The 21,380-nt window shown below is 37.0% G+C and overlaps 2 protein-coding genes across 5 annotated transcripts; one reads left to right on the top strand and one right to left on the bottom strand.

The window, feature by feature from the left end:
* Positions 1-2,508: 2,508 nt before the first annotated feature.
* On the bottom strand, positions 2,509-3,792 carry LOC142170413 (uncharacterized). The gene has a single exon (XM_075232318.1). The coding sequence runs from the start codon at positions 3,790-3,792 to the stop codon at positions 2,509-2,511; it is 1,284 nt and encodes a 427-aa protein (XP_075088419.1).
* Positions 3,793-11,047: 7,255 nt separating this feature from the next.
* LOC107768237 (putative late blight resistance protein homolog R1B-17) lies at positions 11,048-20,481 on the top strand. Of its 4 annotated transcripts, XR_012700296.1 has the most exons (6): positions 11,048-11,270; positions 14,263-16,467; positions 16,569-16,829; positions 16,919-18,192; positions 19,477-19,575; positions 20,148-20,481. XR_012700296.1 is itself a non-coding variant. In XM_075233364.1 (3 exons), exons 2-3 carry the CDS (start codon positions 14,305-14,307, stop codon positions 17,334-17,336), a joined length of 2,943 nt encoding a protein of 980 aa, XP_075089465.1. In that variant the 5' UTR covers positions 11,048-11,270; positions 14,263-14,304; the 3' UTR covers positions 17,337-18,459. The 4 variants fall into 4 exon arrangements, 1 of the variants encoding a protein (XP_075089465.1); XR_012700294.1 differs by having other exon boundaries at positions 14,263-16,829; XR_012700295.1 differs by lacking the exons at positions 19,477-19,575; positions 20,148-20,481 and adding an exon at positions 18,535-18,857 and having other exon boundaries at positions 14,263-16,829.
* Positions 20,482-21,380: the final 899 nt, after the last annotated feature.

The raw sequence follows: 21,380 nt of genomic DNA, 5'->3' as shown, positions 1-21,380 counted from the left end.
TGGGGAAACTTCCTTTTTGGTCGTTTTCCTGCTACAAAGCTGTTTCAAACGCTCGCGCATTTCATTTCTTTTTGGGCTACACCTGCTTCTTGCACGGTTGCTTTGAGTAAGACCTGTTTTCAACAAAGAACAATTTATTAGTTGAAATGGTGGTTGGTTTTGTGGCCTTGATCATCTCCATCGCTTGATCCCGTCCCCATTTCCATTGAGAACTGTGCTGCTTGTTGGCCTTGAGGGTGAATCTCTTTCACCCTGACCGGGTTCAGCCTTAGGATTACATGATGACTCGCCCATGTGGGCTCTGTCCTTTTGCTTTATTCTGCCCTTATGAACTTTGCCTTTGACTTTCTTTCCTTTCGAACGTCTTTACTTTGGAAGCAATCAACCACCATGGTCAGTCGGGATTGGACTGACACACCACTGAGGCTGGGTATTTTCTTTGACTCTTGCCAGGCGGGGCCCTGTGAAACCGGTCCTGCCACCTTTTCTTTGTAATTGTAACGGAATCAGAGTTAAACCGAAAGAGATTCAAAGAAAACTATGCAAAAGGCAAGCATATGAGTTTAAAGAGAAGCGTCCCTTTCGGGGGAAAAGAAGGACTTATCTGGGGTGCATGCTGGCTTCAAACTGACATGACATGCTTCTTAGACTGGATGCCCGACCCGCACCAAACTCCAGCTTCTCATGAACCTATTGATCCGTGTTTCCAAACCAGAGAAACTTGCCAGGACTTTTAGTGATGAAGTATCCTCTTTTCGGCCGACAACGCCCTTTGCGGGTTTTCGCTAATTGACCTCTCTCATTTCTCTTCTTACCGTCGCCCGATAGTGCTTTTTAAGAGTTTTCACCAAGCGGACTCTCTCATTTTTGATTTCTCTACTCCCGTGGCCTCATGGTGCCCGAAGGTTTTCACCGATAAGACTCTCTCATTTTATTTCTCTCAATTTGACTTGTATCAGATTCCAACAATGACGTTTTCCACTTTCCTATCTTTGCCAATTGATCAGAAGGACTTGGACAAGGTCTTTGGGATAAAATGATTTTGGGCGGAACTACAACTTTGGAACCTTTTCGGCGGTCTCATGGCCGAACCATTATATCATCTGCTCCAGTTTCAATCTTTGGAGGAATTGGGATTTTTCTTTTGGTGTGACTGAACCTCAGAGAGAGGTTGCCTACGTATCCTTTCGGAATCAAGTCAAACGTAGTTCATGCAATAAATTTTGTTTTGTTTTTGTTTCCATCTTGTTTTTCTTTTCTTTTCTTTTCTTTTCTTTTTTCTTTTTTCTTTTCTTTTTTTTTCTTTATTTTTGTACTTCCATGTTCCAAAGAGGGTAATCAAAGAAAGGTAATCAGCTCAAAGGGTTTGCGAAGGATTGGTGGTGTTTGGATAGCGGGAATGAAAGCCTTCGTCATCTCAACTGTGCAAAGACATCGCCAGAGCGATTAGACATAGTACTGCATCTGCATTCATAGCTGTGTCAGGGTCATTTCTTTCGATGTCGCCCAGATGCAATGCTTCTCTTGGAAATATTTTCCAATGATGTATGGACCCTTCCGATTAGGAGCAAACTTTCCTTCTGCTTCCTGGTGATGAGGAAGAATACGCCTTAACACCAGTTGCCCTACTTCAAAATTTATAGGCGCGGGCCATTCTTTGTTGGTACAATTGCCCGTGACAAACTGCAGTCATCCGTTTCAATTAAGGTCAACGTTCATACGAGTCTAGACCCACTCACTGTCCTCAAACTCCGCTTCAGTGACGGACATTTCCCAAACCATGAACCAATTTTCTTCAGTTGTTCCTATTCTTTTCTTTTAATTTTCTTAACTTCTCTATATTTCAATTTTTGATTCATTATTTCGAAGTCTGACAGAGTTCTTGGGATCTGGGCATGAAATCCGCAAGCATGTCATGTTATTTAAAGCTGCATTATTAGAATTGAAGAGAACTAAAAAGAAAACATAGCAAAACTCTGAAAATAAAGAAAGTGAAATATGATTTCATTTCTTGGAATTGGGAAGATAACAGGGTTGACATTCAGGAAATTAAAAACAGGAAACTAAAGAAAACATCTGAGTTACACCCTGGATAGCTCGCGATGCAGAAAAAGTGGCAGGACAGGTCTACTAGGACTCCCGCCCGATCAGGAATGGCGTAGCCTTCCAGTTTTGAAGCTTGGCGCTTGGTCCCATGTATGATACCTCAGCGGTGCTAGTGCCCTCTCCTGGCTGGACCATGTGTGTTTCGCAGAGCATTTTCCTCATTGCCTCACGTATTCCCTCACTCTCTTCAGTCGTGAACACCTCATCATCTTCCTCTTTACTGTACTTTGGCTTCTGTGGTATGCGTCCAATAACCACTTGCTCATTCAGCCGAGGTGGTTTGATCGTCCCCCATACCATATAGGCCTGCTTGGATACATCAATTTTCTTTTCCGGTTCAGTCTCGGTGATTTTACTCTTCTTTTCCCCTTTCTCTTGCTTCGGGGTTGCCTTGGGCTTCCTTTATGCATTAGCAATAGCAATTATGGCCTTAAGCGCCGGATCAAATTCTTTGTCTTCACAAATCATCCCGATTATCAGCCCGTTGTTGTGAGCGGGCAGTAGATTATTGGTCACATTTGGGACATCCTCATCTTTCAACACAATTTTCCCTTGCTCTAACAAGTTCTCTACCGCTTGTTTCAATGTCCAACAGTTGTTTGTATCGTGCCCTTCTACCCATGAATGGTATGCATACCTGACACCCCACTGATATGATGGTGATTCCGGGTTTTGCCCGTTTGGGGGTATGGGCTGCAGCAAATTCATCTGGACAAACTTAAGGAACAGGGTGGAGTAGGGTTCACCGATTGGTGTATAAGTGGGTCTCCTGGGTGGTTCTCGAGGACGGAAGTTATTCTGGGAAGGTCGAGGATTATAGTGGTTTTGGTGAGGAGGCTGGTTTCTTTGGAATGGAGGTTGATTTCTGTTAGCCTGTGGTTGCGGTCGACTGAAAGGTTGAGCATTCATAACCGCATAAAGTGGTGGAGCATAGACCATATCAGAATGAGGATAGTAGTGTTGAGGGGTTATTTCAGAGAACACAGGTCTAGGGGCCCGGTATCTTCTTCCCCCTGATGCTGCCATGGTTGTTTCTTCTCTTGTCCTATTATTTGCCATTCCTCCAGAACCGCCTTGGATGGCTTGGGAGGTTGCTCTGATGGCTGCCTGACTCAAAATCCTACCTGTTTTAAAACCGTGTTCTACCATATCACCAATTTTGATGGCCTCTGCAAAAGTTTTTCCCATGGCCGACATCATATTCTGAAAGTAATCGGGCTCTTGGGCTTGTAGGAAGACAGTGACCATTTCTATCTCATCCATTGGAGGTTTCACTCTTGAAGCTTGTTCGCGCCACTTAATTGCATATTCTCTGAAATTTTCTGAGGGTTTCTTCTTTAGATTTGTCAGAGAGTTACTATCCGGCGCAATGTTTATGTTATATTGAAACTGTCGAACAAAGTCTTGGGCAAGAGCATCCCAGATATGCCAACTTGAGATGTCTTGATCCGTATACCACTCTGAGGCGATGCCGATTAGGCTCTCCCCAAAATATGCCATCAACAATTCTTTTTTGCCACCGACCCCCCGCAACTGATTGCAATACTTCTTCAGATGAGCAATGGGGTCTCCGAGCCCGTCATACTTTTCAAACTTTGGTGTTTTGAACCCTGACGGCAAGTGTACATGTGGGAACATACACAGATCTGTATAGGATACACTCTTTTTCCCGCTCAAACCTTGCATGTTCTTTAAGCTCTGTTCAAGGCTTCTCATTTTCTTGCCCATCTCATCTTGCTCTGTGACTTTAGGGGTTTTGTCTTGTCCTGGTGTAAACTCATATGTTGGTGGATGAGGGTAGGCATATGTGGGGTATTGCGGAAGTTCTGGCTGGTAAGTAGGAGTTTGGTAAGTGAAGGCCGATGGATCAAACACAGGCCTCGGGACTGCGGGCTATGTTGTAGCAGCAGATGGTGGAGCAGTGAAGATGTTTGGAGCTGTCCCAGGTATGAATGTCTGGGGGCGAACCTCAGAAGTGCCTCCCACATAGTGAGCAGATATAGTAGGTTTCCCCAACGGGACGTTCGGGTGACTGATTGGAACGTTAGAAGTACCCGTTGACCTTGGGAATAACTCGGGAAATTCAGGGATGGCGGTCGGGGGTTCTTTTCCGTTTGTCCATGCATCCCACATCTCCATCACCCTCAGACACAAGATTCTATTCTCTTCCGCTGCAGAGGACTCCGAGGCCGGGATCCCTGAGATGGGGCTATCTTTAGATGTAGTAACTGCGGGCAAAGTCATTTCTGTAGACATTTCCAAACTGCCTTTCGATCTGGTTAAGTATTGATGCGATGCCAGTGTACCACAACCAACCACCGTTTCTAAAATTTAAGCTGGAATTTGACAGCAACAAACGGTTAGTTTGAGACAAGTGCTATGGTTGCATGCGCATCCCGGCTTTTCTTTGGTTTTCCTTGCTTTTTTTTCATTTTCTTTTTCCCTCTATTTTTTCTCATTTTCTGCTTTTCTTTTTTTTTCTTTGATTTTCTTCCGCTCTTTTGTTTCTTTTGTTTTTCCTTTATTTGCTTCCCCTTTTTTTGCTTTTCTCTTAAGGTTACGGTCGAATCCGATGAGGATTGCCTACGTATCGCGACCCCGCACGAATCAGACCAAGCGTAGTTCGTGAAGACTGAGAATGGAGGAAATAAGCTAACTCTTTTTTTTTTTGTAATTTTTGAAAGAAATGCTTTAAAATAAGAAAGGGAATAGTTTTGATTTTTTGATTTTTTATTTTGATTTTGATTTTTGTTTTGCTTTTTGAAAGAAAGATTTTTTTTTAAAAAAAATTCATTTGCTTTTGATTTGAACTCTGGGAATTTTTAAAAGTACAAGGACAATATTTTTTTTTTGAATTTTCATTGGTTTTCTGTTTTTCTAAAGAAGAAAGAAAAAATATTTTGGGTTTTGGAAGTTGCCTCTTAATTTACGAAAGAGCGACTTTTAAGAATACATTTTGGATTTCAAAGTTTTTTTATTTTTTATTGTTTTTTATTTACAAAAGTACTTATAAAGAAAGCAAAATATTTTTGGACTTTTCAAAATTTTTTATGGACATTTACAAAAGAAAGACAATCTAAAGAGTATTTTTTTGGGATTTTAGTTTCTGATTTTGATTTTTTGGATTTTTTGGGAAGAATACTTGAAAATGGAGGAAGCCCGTATTTTGGACCTTGGTTTTTCATTATTTCATTTTTCGTATGAAAGACTATTGAAAGAAAGAAACTACCCCCCTTTTTTTTGAGTTTCAAGAAAACCTTTTATTTGCATTTTCTAAGGAAAGATTTCTAAAGAAGGAACTTAAAAAAAATATATATATATTTTTGGATTTTTTAAAATTGGGGTCGGAACCGATGAGGTTTGCCTACGTATCTCACATCTGTTAAGAATCAGTTCGGTCCGATAAAACTAACTATTTTCGGAAAAAGACTCTTTTTTTTGACAAACACCATTTTTGGAAATACTCTTTGTGTACTTCAACAAACTATTTAAAAATTAAACTTTTCTCTTTTTTTTTTTTATTTTCTTGACCAATAAACAACCATTTTTTTAGCAAATTCTCTTTTTTCATTTTTTCTAAAAATTTGGCGGAGTTTCGACACTATTTTGACATTGGTTATTTTTTCTAAAACAGATAATCACACTCTCCGTACTCTATTTCTCTCCTTTTTTTTTTAATTTTCCCAGATGCTCCAAAGCCGGTCAGCATGTAAGTCCGAAACAAATAAATGCACAGAAAATAAGTAGGATGCATCAGGATGGTCTTTTCATTTTGGTACATCTGTCCTAGACAGACCCAACCCCTGTGTTGGGCCTCCAAAGTCAAATGCACATGATGCAAACAAACGTTCCTACTAGGGATCCGGCATGAAGCTGAGTTATTCTAGGTTCGTAACCTGGGTATTTGTTCTAGACTGTGTACCCGAGCGGATAACTCGAGTCGAGGAGGGGGCTACGTACTGGGGACCCGCGAGATCGTCCGACTTTGTAACTTGTCCGGCCTCTTTCTTATTTCACGGTATGACACTAACAGAATAGGGAGTCTCGACCAGCAAGCTCCTCCCCGGAGGTAAGAAGAGAAGGGTTTCGGCACAGTTTATATACAGTTCAGATAATATTAAAGCGGTAAAAGACAACATTTAGCACGTTATGCCCAAACATGTAATAAAGATCAGATAATAAAGCCAAATATAACAATTATTCTAAGCTCGAATTCTTGAACCCTGAACCAGCGATTCTGGGTTCTCTCCCCAGCAGAGTCGCCAGAGCTGTCACACCTCCTTTTGCGCACCCGCCCCGAAAGGTAAATGTGTGGGGGAGTTTTTTCAATTTAAGTGACAATATTCGAAATGGGATTATTTATTTAATTCAGAGTCGCCACTTGGGAAAGGTTTGGTTTTTGGTATCCCAAGTCACCGGTTTATCTTGAATCTCAATTCGAGGAAAATATTCGACTTTCCAAATGAAGTCTGCGAACCAGAAATTCTAAGTAAGGAATTCTGTTGACCCGAGGGAAGGTGTTAGGCACTCCCGAATCCCGTGGTTCTAGCACGGTCACTTAAATTGTTGTAATGGCTAAATATCTGATTTTAATACATATTATAATTTATGTGCTTTTATCAACTTTAAACCGCTTTTATTATTATTATTTTTTTAATAGAATTGCAACGTCGTGAAAATACATCTCGAACCACGTCGCAATCAATGCACCCGTGGTTGTTAATACATTCCGACTCCGTTGAGATTTGGATTTGGATCACATAAATGCACACCCAAATTTAGGAGATTTGGTATCGCAACTATGCCACGGGAACCGTTCCCATAGCCACGATAATTTATTAATCTCGCCTAAAGTAAACTACGAATATACAATTATTTTTTCTAAATGACTTTGAGATTATTGCAAAGCCGAGAGTTATGGAATTATTGTGGTAAAAGTGATATAGTGTAGATATTTATTCTTTACCCAGTTTGTATTTGAGCCCGGATCATAATCCTTGCTATGACTTATTAAATCTAAAAGCCCAAAATCTCATTCATCTCACTTTAAATTTAAAAGATCCAATGGCTCTAATATACCATAGTTTCTTTAGCGTAAGGCTCCATTTTTTTAGTTTTTATTAGATAACTATAATAATTTTGAACTTAAAGCCATCTATTGTTTCATAAAACAAGAAATTAAAATAATTGAACACTAGAAACATAACATCAACTAAGGAATAAAATGCTAACATAAAAATTATTTTTTTTAAAAAAAAGAACTTCCTTTAAAATAATGACTTATTTACGTTCAAGTCTAACATGGATTTCTCAAATCATATTAATCTAACAATATAGGTGAGAAGCTAATTATTTAGTGACTTGAGAAACTAATTCTAATCAAACACACATAAATCAAAACAAAAACAAAAGAAATAATAATGAAACATTTAAACAGATCTAAATCAAAACTGAAACATTCATCTAATGCAAACAAGAATTTAGAGGAAATGAACCTTTGATATGAATATTCTATCAATAGACTGAGAAGACAACCTTCTTCATGAAATGGATACAGCTCAACAATCGTTACTCCAAAACAAAATAAAGCCAAGCAAAACCATACGGACTAGAAGGAGACTCAAACGGAAACCCGGACTAGTAACTTCGACCGGCGATGAAAATCCAAACGCATCTGTTCCAATTTCTTTTAGCCAATTTCAGTAGATCTTTTGTCTCATTTTGGGTGGTGTTAGGGGTGGATTTTATGGCTGTTTGCAATAGGTTTTTGCTGCTATTTTAGAGGTCGTTTTGACTAAAAAATGGAGCTATTTTCAAGTTTGTTTTGATGTGTTTTGAACGGATTTTTGATAGCTAAATTACTGGAGCTTCAAGGTTGGTCTTGATGGTGAAAAGGTCATTGTTTTCTGGTTTGAGAAGAAAGAAAGAAGGAGATCCGTTGGGGAGGGGGTGTTCTGCCCGTGTATACCCACGGTATATCGAGTGTATATCGAAGGTATACTCTGTCCGCGTTTTTGGGAGGGTGAGTGTATTTGGAGAAAAAATGGGTAGATGAGAGAGTTGGGGAGCTCCCCTTGCTGCCTATGACCGTGTGTGTGTTGAAGAAGCTTAAGAAATGAGGAAAAAGGGGAGAGGTAAAAGTTGTCTTGTTGTTGGAGTGTAACATGGGTGAGTTGGAAAGGGATAAAGTGAGATGGGACAAGGAAAAATGGGGGACAAAAGAAGGTGGGATGGGAATATGGGAATAGTGGGACGAGGGACCGGTGTGGGGGCGAGGGAAAGTGAAAGTGAGGTATTGACGAGATAAGTGGGAAAAGTGGGAATAAATTCAAATATGGTCAAAAATTAGGTGTCAACAGTCCTAAATATTGATGTTCAGTGAAGCACGTCCTCAAAATGGAAGGCTTCTGGTCCAATCCATCAAAGTTAGTCAAAATAAGATATAAAGCTTTCTTGGTACATATATTATTTTGAATAATTATAACCTATGAATGCTTTGGTGCACGTGAAAAATGGACGTACTTGAAGTTGCATGGATCGTTTTTCAGGGGCATATGTACGTAAATTTGTTTGTATACTTCAAGCCTAGTCGCAATAATTTAATAACTCGCCAAGTCTTGAAGTAGGGGCATTTATAGGCATATAAATTTTATTGAAATTAAATCCGTAAAATAATTTAGACTATATTTTAAATTCAAAATATATTGGTCCAAATAAATATTATGAGCTAATATATAAATGAATTAATTCTATAAGTCCAATATATATGGATTAAATAAATAAGTATTAATCCATTGGGCTAGCCCATTTAATTGGGCTAAAGTAATGGGCCCACTTCATTAAGCCCGAGATGACATCTTCCTAGAGGCCCAGTTTGGTGCCACGCGTGAAATGATGTGGCGCGCCAAGTCAAACGGAAGAGCCAATATGATCATGCCACGAATCAAAATGACAAAGCATGCCAAGTCACACTAAAAGGCCAATGAAATCGTGCCACATGTGCAAGTGACATATTCTGGCCAATCAAATGCGGCCATGTCACACTTCAATTTGATTGGTCGGAAAAAGTTTGTTCTTATCATAACTCTTCCTTTCCACAACTATAAATAGAGGTCTTCATAACTCAAAAAAGAGACCAGAAGTTATAACAAGGAGCAAGAGAGAGCTCGTGGATCAAACACTGCAAAATTCTCTACAAGTTTCAAGCTTCAAGCAATCAAATTCAAGCTCAAGAACGAAGAGCAAATCAAGTTCAAGCTCAAGAACGAAGAACAAATTAAAGTCAAGTTCAAGCAATCAACCTTAAGCTCAAGCTCAAGCTCAAGCTCAAGAACAAGATCATCATTTGTGGCAACTAACATTGATTCAAGATCAAGCTCAAAGGCCTTTGAATTTATTTACTACTGAAAAGAAGAATCAGAGGATTCATAGAGATTGTAACACTCAAATATTCAAAATAAAATACTACGATTGTTGCGATATTTTCGGTCTTGATTTTATTTCCTTGACGCAAATTTATTGTTAACAAGAGTGCCAAAATAAAAAATGGTGCCAAGTTGGATGAGTTATATATGTATTTGGCCTAAGTAATAATTGATACTATACCTTTTGAGGGATGGGATTTCTCCAGTAATTTTTCCTCCAGTATTTCTCAATGGTACTGTAGGATATTACCATGTGTCACTAGAAGTGGCAAACGGGCGGGTCGGGTCGGGTCGGATATGGTTCGGATAAAAAACGGGTAATGAAAAAATAGATCAATTATCCGACCCGACTCATATTTAATACGAATAAAAAATGGATTAACCGGCGGATAATATGGGTTACCCATATTATCCATGGCTTCTTGTATATAATCACTTTTGGGGGAATTCTTAGTTTCCCTAACTTGAGGAATCCCAATTTGAGGCTTTGCAAATGTAAACGTTAGACCAATTGGTTATCCATTGGTTATCTATTTTCTAAATGGATAATATGATTTTTATCAATATTTAACTCATTTTTAAAAAGTTCATTATTCAACCCGTTTTTAGTGGATAATATGAGTGGTTAACTGTTTTCTTTGAACTATTTTGCCACCCGTATGTATCACTAAAACTTTTAACTTCTAGTGACAATATAGTACGTAATAACTTCTAGTCCTGTAAAATTTGCCTCTGCTCCAACCTCCGTTCCAACGCGAAACAAATAAATTTAAAAGGCTAAATATAGAAAAAGACCTTATACCCTATTTTTGGTACCCAAAATAGAGATTTTTCCATTTCGAGGACAACTTACTCCAACCATTCCCTCATTTTTTTCCCAAACTTTTTTATATTCTTCTCTCTCTTCTATATTATATTATTATCTTTCATTTCAATTTCATTTTTTAATTTCCAGTAAACAAATTCCATCTTTTATTTTTATTAATTTGTAATTTCCAAAATTAAAACAATTCCATAAAATTTTAAATAATATAATTTGTAAGCAATTATTATAGATTAACTAATAATTCAAATAAAAGTGAAATCATTGCGATACAAGATTAATTAAATACATATTACATAAGGATAAAATTTATTCGAAATACTAGATAAATATTCAACTTCAACCTCTAGTATTCTCTCATAAATGATCTATTAATGCATTACGAAGTGCAAAATGAGCATCTTTATCCTTAATTCTTCTATGTCGAAATAAAAATTCTTGAAATCGTTGATTTTCATCTTCTGCCATTTCTACATAAAAATAATAAATGCACGAAAATTAATTTATCAAAATTATACACCAAAATTAAGATATAATATTAATATTATAAAGACATTACATAAATATAATTAGGTATATATAAAGAGATAAATTAAAAGAATAAATAATAAAATAATAATAAATAGTAATGAAGGAGATTAATAGTGTATCCCATATTTGAGGGAAAATTATTTATCCCCATTTTGGGACAAATGGGGGAGGATGGAGTTAAATTGCCCTAAATATTTCCCCCATTGGGAGATGGGGTTGGAGATGTCTAATCAATGATTCCTATAAATCATGGCTATACTAGTCTCTGTGCCTTCTTTTTTCTCATTTCTCAGTTCCTTTAGTTAGTCAATGCCTTATTTGCCTCTCTCGCTCCCCAAAGTAATTCAATCTTCAACCTTTTTGTCTAAGAAGGCCTAATAACTAAGGTGAGAATTCTCTTATCAATGAAATTCATATTCCTTTTTATTCCAATTTTCTTTTGAAAATCAACTTATGAAGCCCTTCTTTTACTGTATGTATAATACGTGGAATTTTTTTCTCTTTTCAATAGTAATTGCTATATCCCTATCTTCCACAACTGTTTGATGTTTAGGGTTCGACGGATTGATAATCTGGTACGGAGTTAGAAGGAAAGCTACGAGTTTGGTCAAACTCAATTGGTAAATATTGAGAAATTCATTAAATTAAATGTATATAAATATTAAATTCAAATCCCATTTACTAATATCCTATATGGAGTACTATCCTAAAATTTAAATTGTGGCTTCGCGCGTCTGAACTACTATTGGGCCCTCAATCTCTGTTCAAGATGTGTCACAGAGGTGTTGACAGGAAACAACATGTATCCCTCACAAATTAAGTGTTTATCGGAAAATATGAACGTTTGGAAAAATGATTTTCTTGCTGTTTCTTTCCTTTTTTTGTTTAAATAATCACCATTTCCGATAAGCTTCTTCTTCTTATTCCAGATTCAAACAGCCTTCTTTGACCATCTAGATTCAAACTCTTCTCAAATTCATTCTTTTCATCCTCCTTCCTCCAGATTCAAACCCATTTTTTTACCTTCCTCAAACGTTCTTTTACTGTGAAAATATTGGAATCTTGACATGGGATATGCCATTTTAGCCCCATTTTATTAAGATTAAAAAGTTTAATCTGATTAGTACATTTAAATATTAAGATATTGCATCTAGATCTGAACATTATATTTATTTAAAAACTACTTTCTCTTTTCCAATTTATGTGGTGGTGTTTGGTTAAGCACGAAATTTATAAAGAAGGAAGACTTTTGAAATTTGTGGTACTAAACAATCTATAGAAGTTTGTATAGCTATAAATCATTTCATTAAAATAAATGGAAAGTTTAAAATTAAATTATTTTTAAATAAAAAGTATACATTCTTGGACAAACCTAAAAGGAAAGTATGACACGTAAATTTATACTGGAGTAATAAGTATAGAATTCAAAAAAATTACTCACAAATATTATATCCACAAAATAATAGAGAAAACACTAACTTGCATAATGTTGTCTAAATTATTTCTTTGATGGGCCACACTCTTAAAAGCTAGCGGTGGTGGTCAGTGATAATAGTTGGCTGGTTGCTGGTGGTTAACAATGTTTGTATGGAGTAGGTTGATAGTAGTTCTGTGGTGCTAGCCAATGGTGGTTATGTGATGGTAGGCCAAACATGATAGATATGGGTGGTGACCAGTCGTGGTGGTGGTTGTATGGAGTAGGTTGGCGCTGGTAGTTGTGTAGTGGTAGCCAGTGGTGGTTCTGTGATAGTAGTCCATACGTGATGGATGTGGTCGCTGGTGATGGAAGTGGTTGGTAATGATGGATGTGGTGTGGCAGAAGCTAGTGGTAGCGGCAGTCAATTGGGGCTAAGTTGCTCGAACACGGGGTGCAGGTGACTGACACGGACGCGAGTCTAGAGGATGAATCCTCCGAGATGTAAATTCTAAGATTCAAGGATACCAGATCCTAGTACGGATACAGGTGTAGAGATCCGGCTAAAAATAATTTGAAAAATAAAAATATAAAAATATCTCTAAATTATGAAATTTTGTGGAATACTTACCTATAACTTGTGAAGTGTGGATTTCTTTTTATTCTCAAGTTGTAGGCATGATTTCTTGATTTTCTTCCATTCTCGAATTCTCCTACAAGTTAACTTTTTTATAGTTATCTTTCATTTATAATTAAATTTTATTTTTATAATTTAGATTAGATCTCCAATTATTATTATAAAAATCAGACTTAGTGTGTCTTAAGCTTTCATTACAAAATGTACAATATTATTAAATATAATAATATCTAAATAAAGCCAAAGGTCCTGCATTTTCCCAAATTGTCGAACGCTCCGTCTTCCTTATTCTCAATTGACGCTATCTGTTGCTCTTTCTGCTCGATCAAGATAGGAAGCAGAAAGTAAATGATTGATTTCCTAGATAAGAATATGCCATTTTCTTCCAATTTACCTTAGTTTTGGTTCTGATTTCGGGAATCAAATTGTATCCCGTCTCGAATTTTTCTATCTGTCGTGGTCAAAGCACCCAAAATCGTTTGACCAGATCTGGTATGGATCTCATACCCACACCCACATTATTGTTGTGTAGACACGGGTGCAGCACCTAAACTGTCGTGTCAGAGCAACTTAGAATGGTGTTGATTAGTGGTGAAGATGAAGCAGTGTGGTGGTTATGCATTGGAGGTTGGTGGTAGAGACGATTTTGTTGTGGTGACAAGTGGTAAAACTGGTCGGTATGCTGGTGTGTGGAAGCTGATGGTGGAGATAGTTGGTGGTTGTATTTAGTGGTACTGTCGGTGGTCGAGGTGGCTGCTAGTGTTGGGATCGAAATAACATGATGCGTGCGGAATCTAACAATACAAAGCTTAATGGACGATGAATTAGACAAAAAAATATATATGAAAAAAGCATGCTATATTAAATGATTTGGTCGAGTGACCTACATAATTCACTAATATTAATAGAAAAAAACTAATGAGAAAATAAATTCTCCCCTAAACAGAACTTTTTGAAAGACTACATTGTGGATATCATTATTGATGATATTCCAACTTCTCTATCCACAGACTGCATAAATGGGCAGCCCATTGTATTTTGTGTCAACCAATTTTATATCTTTTACTATTTCATTAACAAATTGGTGATGCAGCCTTGATTCAACATGCTAACTTTCCGTTGCGATTGAATAGATTGATTTAGAAATCCAAATATTTTATCGTATTTTCTGCAGAATAAATTTCAATTGATAATTTGATTTCTTGCGAAGTATTCAGACAAAGACACACCACATCCCCACCCACATCTTTGCAAGTTGGTAGACTTTTTGGGTAATGGATTACTCAACTTCTGAAGCTAACTCTCCTTCTTTCCTTTGGATTTCCAGTTGAGAATCAATCTTGAAAACAAAAGAAATTGCAGAAAGAATATGTCATCTGTTCCTACTGATATTCGTGATTCTGTACTTGCTCTCCAAGGGATTGAAAATGAGCATGACTTGATAGCTTCCCAAAAGGATCGGATAAAGGCCATTAAAACAGAACTATGGTTTCTGAAAACATTTCTTGACTGGAAGGGAAAGCAGAATCGGAAGAAGCTTATGGCCCTGCAAAAACATGTCAAACCATTGATGAAAAGTGTTGGAGATGATCTGCGTGACCTCTTTAAGAGCATATGGTGTAGAAAAGACGAGCCTGATCAACTTGACACCATCACCACTGATGTGCTAAAAAAGATTCGGCTTTCCAAGCCAGATATTAGAGTTTATTATTCTTATCCAGAAATTCCAGGTGCTAGTTCTCTGACCCACGAACTTGTAGTGGAATTCATAAACAATGTTGTATGGAATCTTAGGGATCTGCTGATTGCTCGACTTGGGGAGCTGCTTGCTATGCCTGATGATTCAGATAACATATATTTTCAAGTCAAGGATCAAATGAAAGTGTTAGTAAAGGAGTTGACAGTACTCAAGAAGTTTGTTTGTTTTCTGGGAACAATATATAGCCCAGAACTCGAAAGCTGCTGGAAAGCTTTCCTCTCTCATGCTGAAGTTGTGGCAACCAATGCTGCAACTGTTTGCTTCTTCTATTTGCCTGATTCCGACGAGGACAAATCTGTGGCTCTTAGAATTGCTAATTCGCTTATTGATTGCTGCAGAAAAGGATTGAGCCTATTGAGCCACAGATTCGCAACATCTACGCTGATGTCAAGATTATCAGGCAGTCCTCCCATGTCCTCTACAACACTTTTAACTTTGGATAAGGACCAAACTGAAACCCTTCCGGATCAGCTTAAGTCATCGAGAATTATTCTCAATGAGTTGTCATTGATTAACAGCATTCAGGATGAGATGAGGAACCGTTTCTTCACACGGCTTGAGAATGTGGCTGTTGATGCTGGACTTGTCATTTATTCATTGTATGACAGCAGCAAAGACAAGGAACATCAGAAGCAAGAACTGATTGTTTTAGCTGATACAGTTCAGCTTGTCAAGACACAAGTTAACCGTGATATCCGGGAGTGGGTACAATCCCATTTGCCTAAAAATGATTCATTAGGCTCTATCAATTTCCTTATGGAGAGCTTAAAGGGACTCATTTGTTGCCCTGCTGATTCACTTACTTCGGTGAAGAACCAACTCGAACTGGTCCATGAGGAGCTTGAATTTCTCCAACCTTTACTCAAGGGTGCAGCAGAACCAAGCAATAATAAGTATGATGAAATTCAAGATATAGCTGCAAGAGTCATTGATAATGCACATGAGTTAGAGGATACAATAGATTCTTTGAAAGTTAGAGATATTCCTCTTTCGTATTTTAAAATATGGCTCTCGGTGATGACAGAAGAGATTAAGATTGTTAAGACAGAGTTGCCTAAGTCCGAGAAGAAGGAAATAACAATTGTTTCCCCTGCTACCAATGACGAAGAACCTGTGGGCTTCTTGGATGTGAAGGAAACCATAAGAGGCCAACTAGTTGGAGGACCACACCAGCTAGAAGTTATCTCCATAGTTGGTATGCCTGAATTAGGAAAAACGACCTTGGCCAGAAGTTTTATGAATGATCAGTCAATTGTCTCCCATTTCAATTTCCAAGGTGAGTGTCGTGTTTCTCAGGTATACACGCGTAAAGACTTGCTACTTTCCATCTTGAGTGATGCTACTCATGAGCCTATTGATCTAAGTAAAGAAGGTGAAAGTGAATTAGCTGCTAGACTAAAACAAACATTAATGAGAAGAAGATATCTTCTTATTATTGACAATGTGTGGGAGAAAGATGCATGGGATGATCTAAGATTATGCTTTCCTGATGATGATAACGGCAGTAGAATCATTCTGACCACCAGACTGTGGGAAGTTGCTCTTTACGCCAAACGTTCCACTGATCCCCATGATCTACGTTTGTTTAATAATGACGAAAGTTGGTCCTTATTACAAAGAAAGGTGTTTGGGGAAGAAAAGTGCCCTGAAGAGCTAAAGCAAGTTGGGCAAGAAATAGCAAAAAAGTGTAAAGGGCTACCTCTTTCGGTTGTTTTAGTGGCTGGTCTCCTCTCAAGGATGGATAAGGAAGAAAAATGTTGGAAGCAATTGGAAGTAAGTTTAGGTGCACAAATCCAGGGTGGCACAAAGGATTTAGTACAACTAAGTTACTACAATTTACCTTATAAACTGAAATCATGCCTTTTATATTTCAGAGTATTTTTAGAGGATAGCGAAATTTTAGTCTCAAAACTAACAAGGTTATGGATTGCCGAGGATTTCATTGAAGATGATGACGACAAGGATTTGGAGGACATTGCAGAAGATTACTTCGAGGATCTTATCAGAAGAAACTTGGTCATTGTTACTAAGAAGAGATCCATTGGAAAGATCAAGGCATGTCGTGTACATGACCTAGTGCTCGACTTCTGTAAGGAGAAGGCTGTGGAAGAAAACTTCCTTTTGTGGCTAAAAAGGTATTTAACTCTCTATTGTTCTCTAATTATTTGGTTAAATGCAGACTTTTGCACTTGCTTCTTATCCTACTTAATTTTCCAATTTTCAGAGATTATGATGATGATCCTCCACGCTTTTACTCTAAAAAGGCTAAGCAACAAGGCTTATCATCTAACTCTGATCGGGATAGGATAGCTAGGTGGAGCGCATCATGCTCTTATGCTCGGTCGATTTTATTCAGGGAGGTCGGTGAGAATAGATTTTCTGTCATGAAAAATGCATCAGACGTATTTGGTAGCTTCAAGTTTCTTAGGGTATTGGATTTGGAGTTTGTTATTGTGCATTCTTTCCCTACAGAACTTAGAAATCTAAGGTACTTTGCTGTTCGAACTGCTAAGAATTCTATCCCATCATCTATAAACAATCTTCGGAATCTAGAAACATTTCAAGTCAAAGGAATGAAGGAAGCAGGTGTCACTGCCAGAAACTTTCTGGAAGTTGGATCAGTTGAGACATGTACACATTGATATAGCTATGTTTGAAAATGCAATGAAATTCCTTGACAAGGGCCCCTCAAAATTGGAAAATTTGGCAACACTTTCCTCGCCATATTTTTCAAGTGCAGAAGATATGGAGAGGATAGTGAGCAAAACACCCAATCTTCAAAAGTTAAGATGTATATTTGACAAATCATGGGGTCGCGGAAAGAACGGAAGTCGATTCCCAGTCTTAGACTCTTTAACACAACTTGAAACACTAAAGGTGCTCTTCTTCAGTATTCCGAAAATGATTCCGAGTGGATTAAACTTCCCATTGAGTCTTAAGAAGTTGTCATTGTGCAATTTTCCTCTGGAACTTGCTGGAATTTTGACCATTGCACAACTTCCCACCCTTTATGTACTTAAACTGCAACAAGTTGATTTTGAAAGGAATGAATGGGAAGTGAGAGATGATGAGTTCCCTCAGCTCAAATTCTTGAAACTTGAAAATCTCAATCTCTCGAAATGGAGAGCATCTGATGAAGCCTTTTCTCGCCTGGAGCGGTTGGTTTTGCATAGATGTTCATATCTTCGCGAAATCCCTTCTCGATTTGGCGACATGGATTATTTACAACACATTGAGGTAAAGTCATGCAACCAATCTGCTGTCGACTCAGCCATGGAAATCAGAGAAACACAAGTTGAAATGTTGCAGAGATGTGGTTTCAAAGTTTTTATCCAGCAGTAGACTGGATGAAGACTTATACAACACACTACCCTCCCCGGACCCCACTTATGGGATTACACTGGGTTTTTTGTTGTTGTTGTTGTTGTATCCAGCAATAGAATAATGAATGTGTCTGCAAGCTTGCAACCTTCGATTCGTTTCCAGTCCGACTCACAGGTACAATCTTAAGCTAATGATGCTATTTTTTTCACCCATGATATAACTTCCGTTGGTTCACTAGCTCAAATATAATTTAGCTTAGTACCTTAGTTGTCTGTCTTTGAAAATTTTTGAAGTAAAATTTCTTTATATATTTAGTAAAATGTTTGTCTTAATGGTCCGAAGTGTGCCCCAGAAATGAATTGATTTAGCATCTTGAAGCAATAAATTATTGCTGATGATGGCAATAAGGATGATCTCTTTTGATATTGATCGATTTCGATAGACATTATCTTTTTATTTTTAGTTTTTTTGAATGACTTTATCTGTTGGTTAAATAAATTTTTGGTGCTGCTGCAGCAAATATTGGATTGTTGTGAGGTGCCAGTTCCTGCTATTGGTCGTTGGACCGATGATTGGTGTTGTAGCATTTCTGCTTTGTTGTACTGTTTTGTACTCCGTTTGAACATCTATCCCCTGTTGGCATTATGTAGTCTTATGGATTTTCTCAAATTGATGGTTTCTATTTCATTTTAATGCTTGTATTAATATGATTTTGATTTGTATCTCATGGTATGTCATGACTTCTTTGTACACAAAATATGGTGTTCTTTCCTGTGTAACGTTTTGGATCGCTACGGAGTTATTGATTTGACTTGAATCTCAAGGTATTTTTATTAATATATTTATTTGTTGGGTTTAAATATAAAGGCACTTCCTCTAACTCGTAAAGAGTTGAGAAGAAGGTAAGGCTCACGCCGTCGTCGCTTTGTTTGGCTTCGGCTTCGAATGTCAAATGATCTGTTTGATTGATTTTCTTGGACCAACAAATGTAACTTTATTTTGTTAATATAGATTTTTATTAATAGTTGCGATTCTTCGTTTTAATTCAACTTGTCATTTCGAGTTCACTGTATTCGAAGTACCGCTATACCAGTGATGTTAATCTATTCTATTTTCAAAGGAAATAATCTCAAATCTCGGGTATTAGGAGGGGTAAGAATAAAAGTTTTTGTCAAGGGGTCATTACTATCCTTTGTTTTTCTGCGGACGAGACTGTTTTCTTGCGATGGATAATTTCGTTGATGGATTGAAAGTGGTTTTTTGGCCTTTTTTTTTCCGTTTGTTATGACTATTTCAGCAACCATGGAGGTGGTGTTGGGGTGCAGCCATGGGGGAGGAAATGAAGATGAAAAGTTGAAAAGAAACTGTTAATTTGGGTGTAGTTAAATAATTTTTTTTTTTCTTGATTTATGACACATGTCACGTACTGATTGGCACGTGTGTTGTACTCTTTTGAAGGTCAAATGTCGAAAGGTGTGTGTTAGACACACTCTAGAAATGTTATGTGCAAAGGGTTGTCCGTGGAGGAAAGATGTGTCACATGGATTTGGTCTCAAGGTTAGAAGATAAACTATGTATTCTGACTTTACTTTGTGTATTTCTTAATTCGTTTGCAGACTTAACGTAGGAAAATTACCTAAAAGTTCTATCCCCTTCACCTATTTTATAAATGAGCAAATTAAATGACTATTTTTATTGGTGTTCTACAATCAAATATCATTAATTCTATTTAATCATGTTAGCTTGGTCTTCCATACCTTAATGAGATAAAAAAATCAAACACTTTGACAAAGATCTTACTATCAGAATATGAAGCACATCACCCTAAGAAAAGAAAAGAAGATATAAGAGTGAGAAGCTAACGTCTGGATTTTTTCGAGTTAATGACTCACATGATCGCTCAACTTTGAGTAATTGATCATCAAAGTCATATAATTTTTCTTTTGTCTTTTAAAAATTACTCAACATTTATTTCTGGATTTTTGTACTTTCCGATTTAATTTAGTGACATGGCAAAAATTAATTTTAAGAAAATATCATTAAACATTAATTTAAATCCTGAACAATTTTAAAACTCAACCCATCTGTTTATGAGTCGACTTTAACAGTTTTTTTTGTCACAATTATAGTTCTTCAACTGTGCAAGTGCAAAGTGATGTGTGTGATCAAGTGCAAGGTGCTGAGGGTGTTGAAGATGAACTGAGACAGGCTTTTCAAGAAGAGAGATTATAGAAAAAAAGAGTCATGCAGTCAAACCTTTTTATAACCGCCTCGTTTGTTCCGAATATTTTTGGATGTTATAACGAAGTGCTGTTATAGAGAACATATATTATAACATAACATGAAAATGGGTTACGGAAAAACTTAGCTTTTATAGTAAAGTATTGTTATATAGGGATACTGTTATAGAAAGATGTGACTGTAGTTTGTGACGCATTAATAAAAATGTCTAGGTAATGTTAAGGAACCGTCATGGTATGGAAACTACATCCAGTTTTTGCACTTAGACAACGTCAGTCCATCATGCTCGCACTAAGTCTTGGTTTTTGGTAAACTAATCAGACTTCATTTAGATTCTATCATGCATAATTGTAGATAGGTGCTACAGATATTATGATTTATGACGACAATGATGAGATTATTATTGAGTGATAGTAATTAATTTGAAACACAAAATCTAATCAAGTACGATTCTTGAGAGAATGTTGGTGATCAATTCCAAGAGCTGCTTAATTATGTCTCAGATATGGGGACACATTAACGCCAATTTTGCCGACACGTTACATACAATTACTGGAAACTAAAGATAATCTACATCTTTGATTTAACCAAGATTAATTACTTGGAAATTTGTGATGTGACAAATTACTAGCTTATTCCGCATAAAGCTACTCTTGTTTAGAGCTTCACTTAAAACTTCAAGTTTGTTTTAATTTAAACACAACTTTCAAATGTTTAATTTCGTTTATGTGCTACTATTTGGGTTAATTCATACAGTACCATTTTTTCAGTACTTAGCAACCCCAGTATGATAAACTTCGAGCCCGTTTCTGTGGCAAAAGAAGAGTTTAAACATTACTTGGTTGCTTCTTTTGTTTTTCACATAAAATAATACCTCCAAAAATTGTAGTATTAAAAAACGGGTATTAGTGCATGAATTATTTTAATGCAGAATGAAATGTGAAATAAGAAAATAGTTGTTTGACTCAAAAGATATTTGAACCTTTTTGAATAAATTAATTAAGGAAAATGAATGAGTAAATCTTAGTCAACCATAATAAACTCCAAATCAATAAACTAATTGGAAAAATAATACATAAGATGAGATAGAGGTAACCAATCTTATTGAACTTTCCGGTGTG

Source organism: Nicotiana tabacum, chromosome 16 (genome assembly GCF_000715075.1).
Source record: "Nicotiana tabacum cultivar K326 chromosome 16, ASM71507v2, whole genome shotgun sequence".
NCBI lineage: Eukaryota > Viridiplantae > Streptophyta > Magnoliopsida > Solanales > Solanaceae > Nicotiana > Nicotiana tabacum.
Note: the sequence above shows the minus strand (reverse complement) of the source record. Positions and strands in the feature narration are given on the sequence as shown.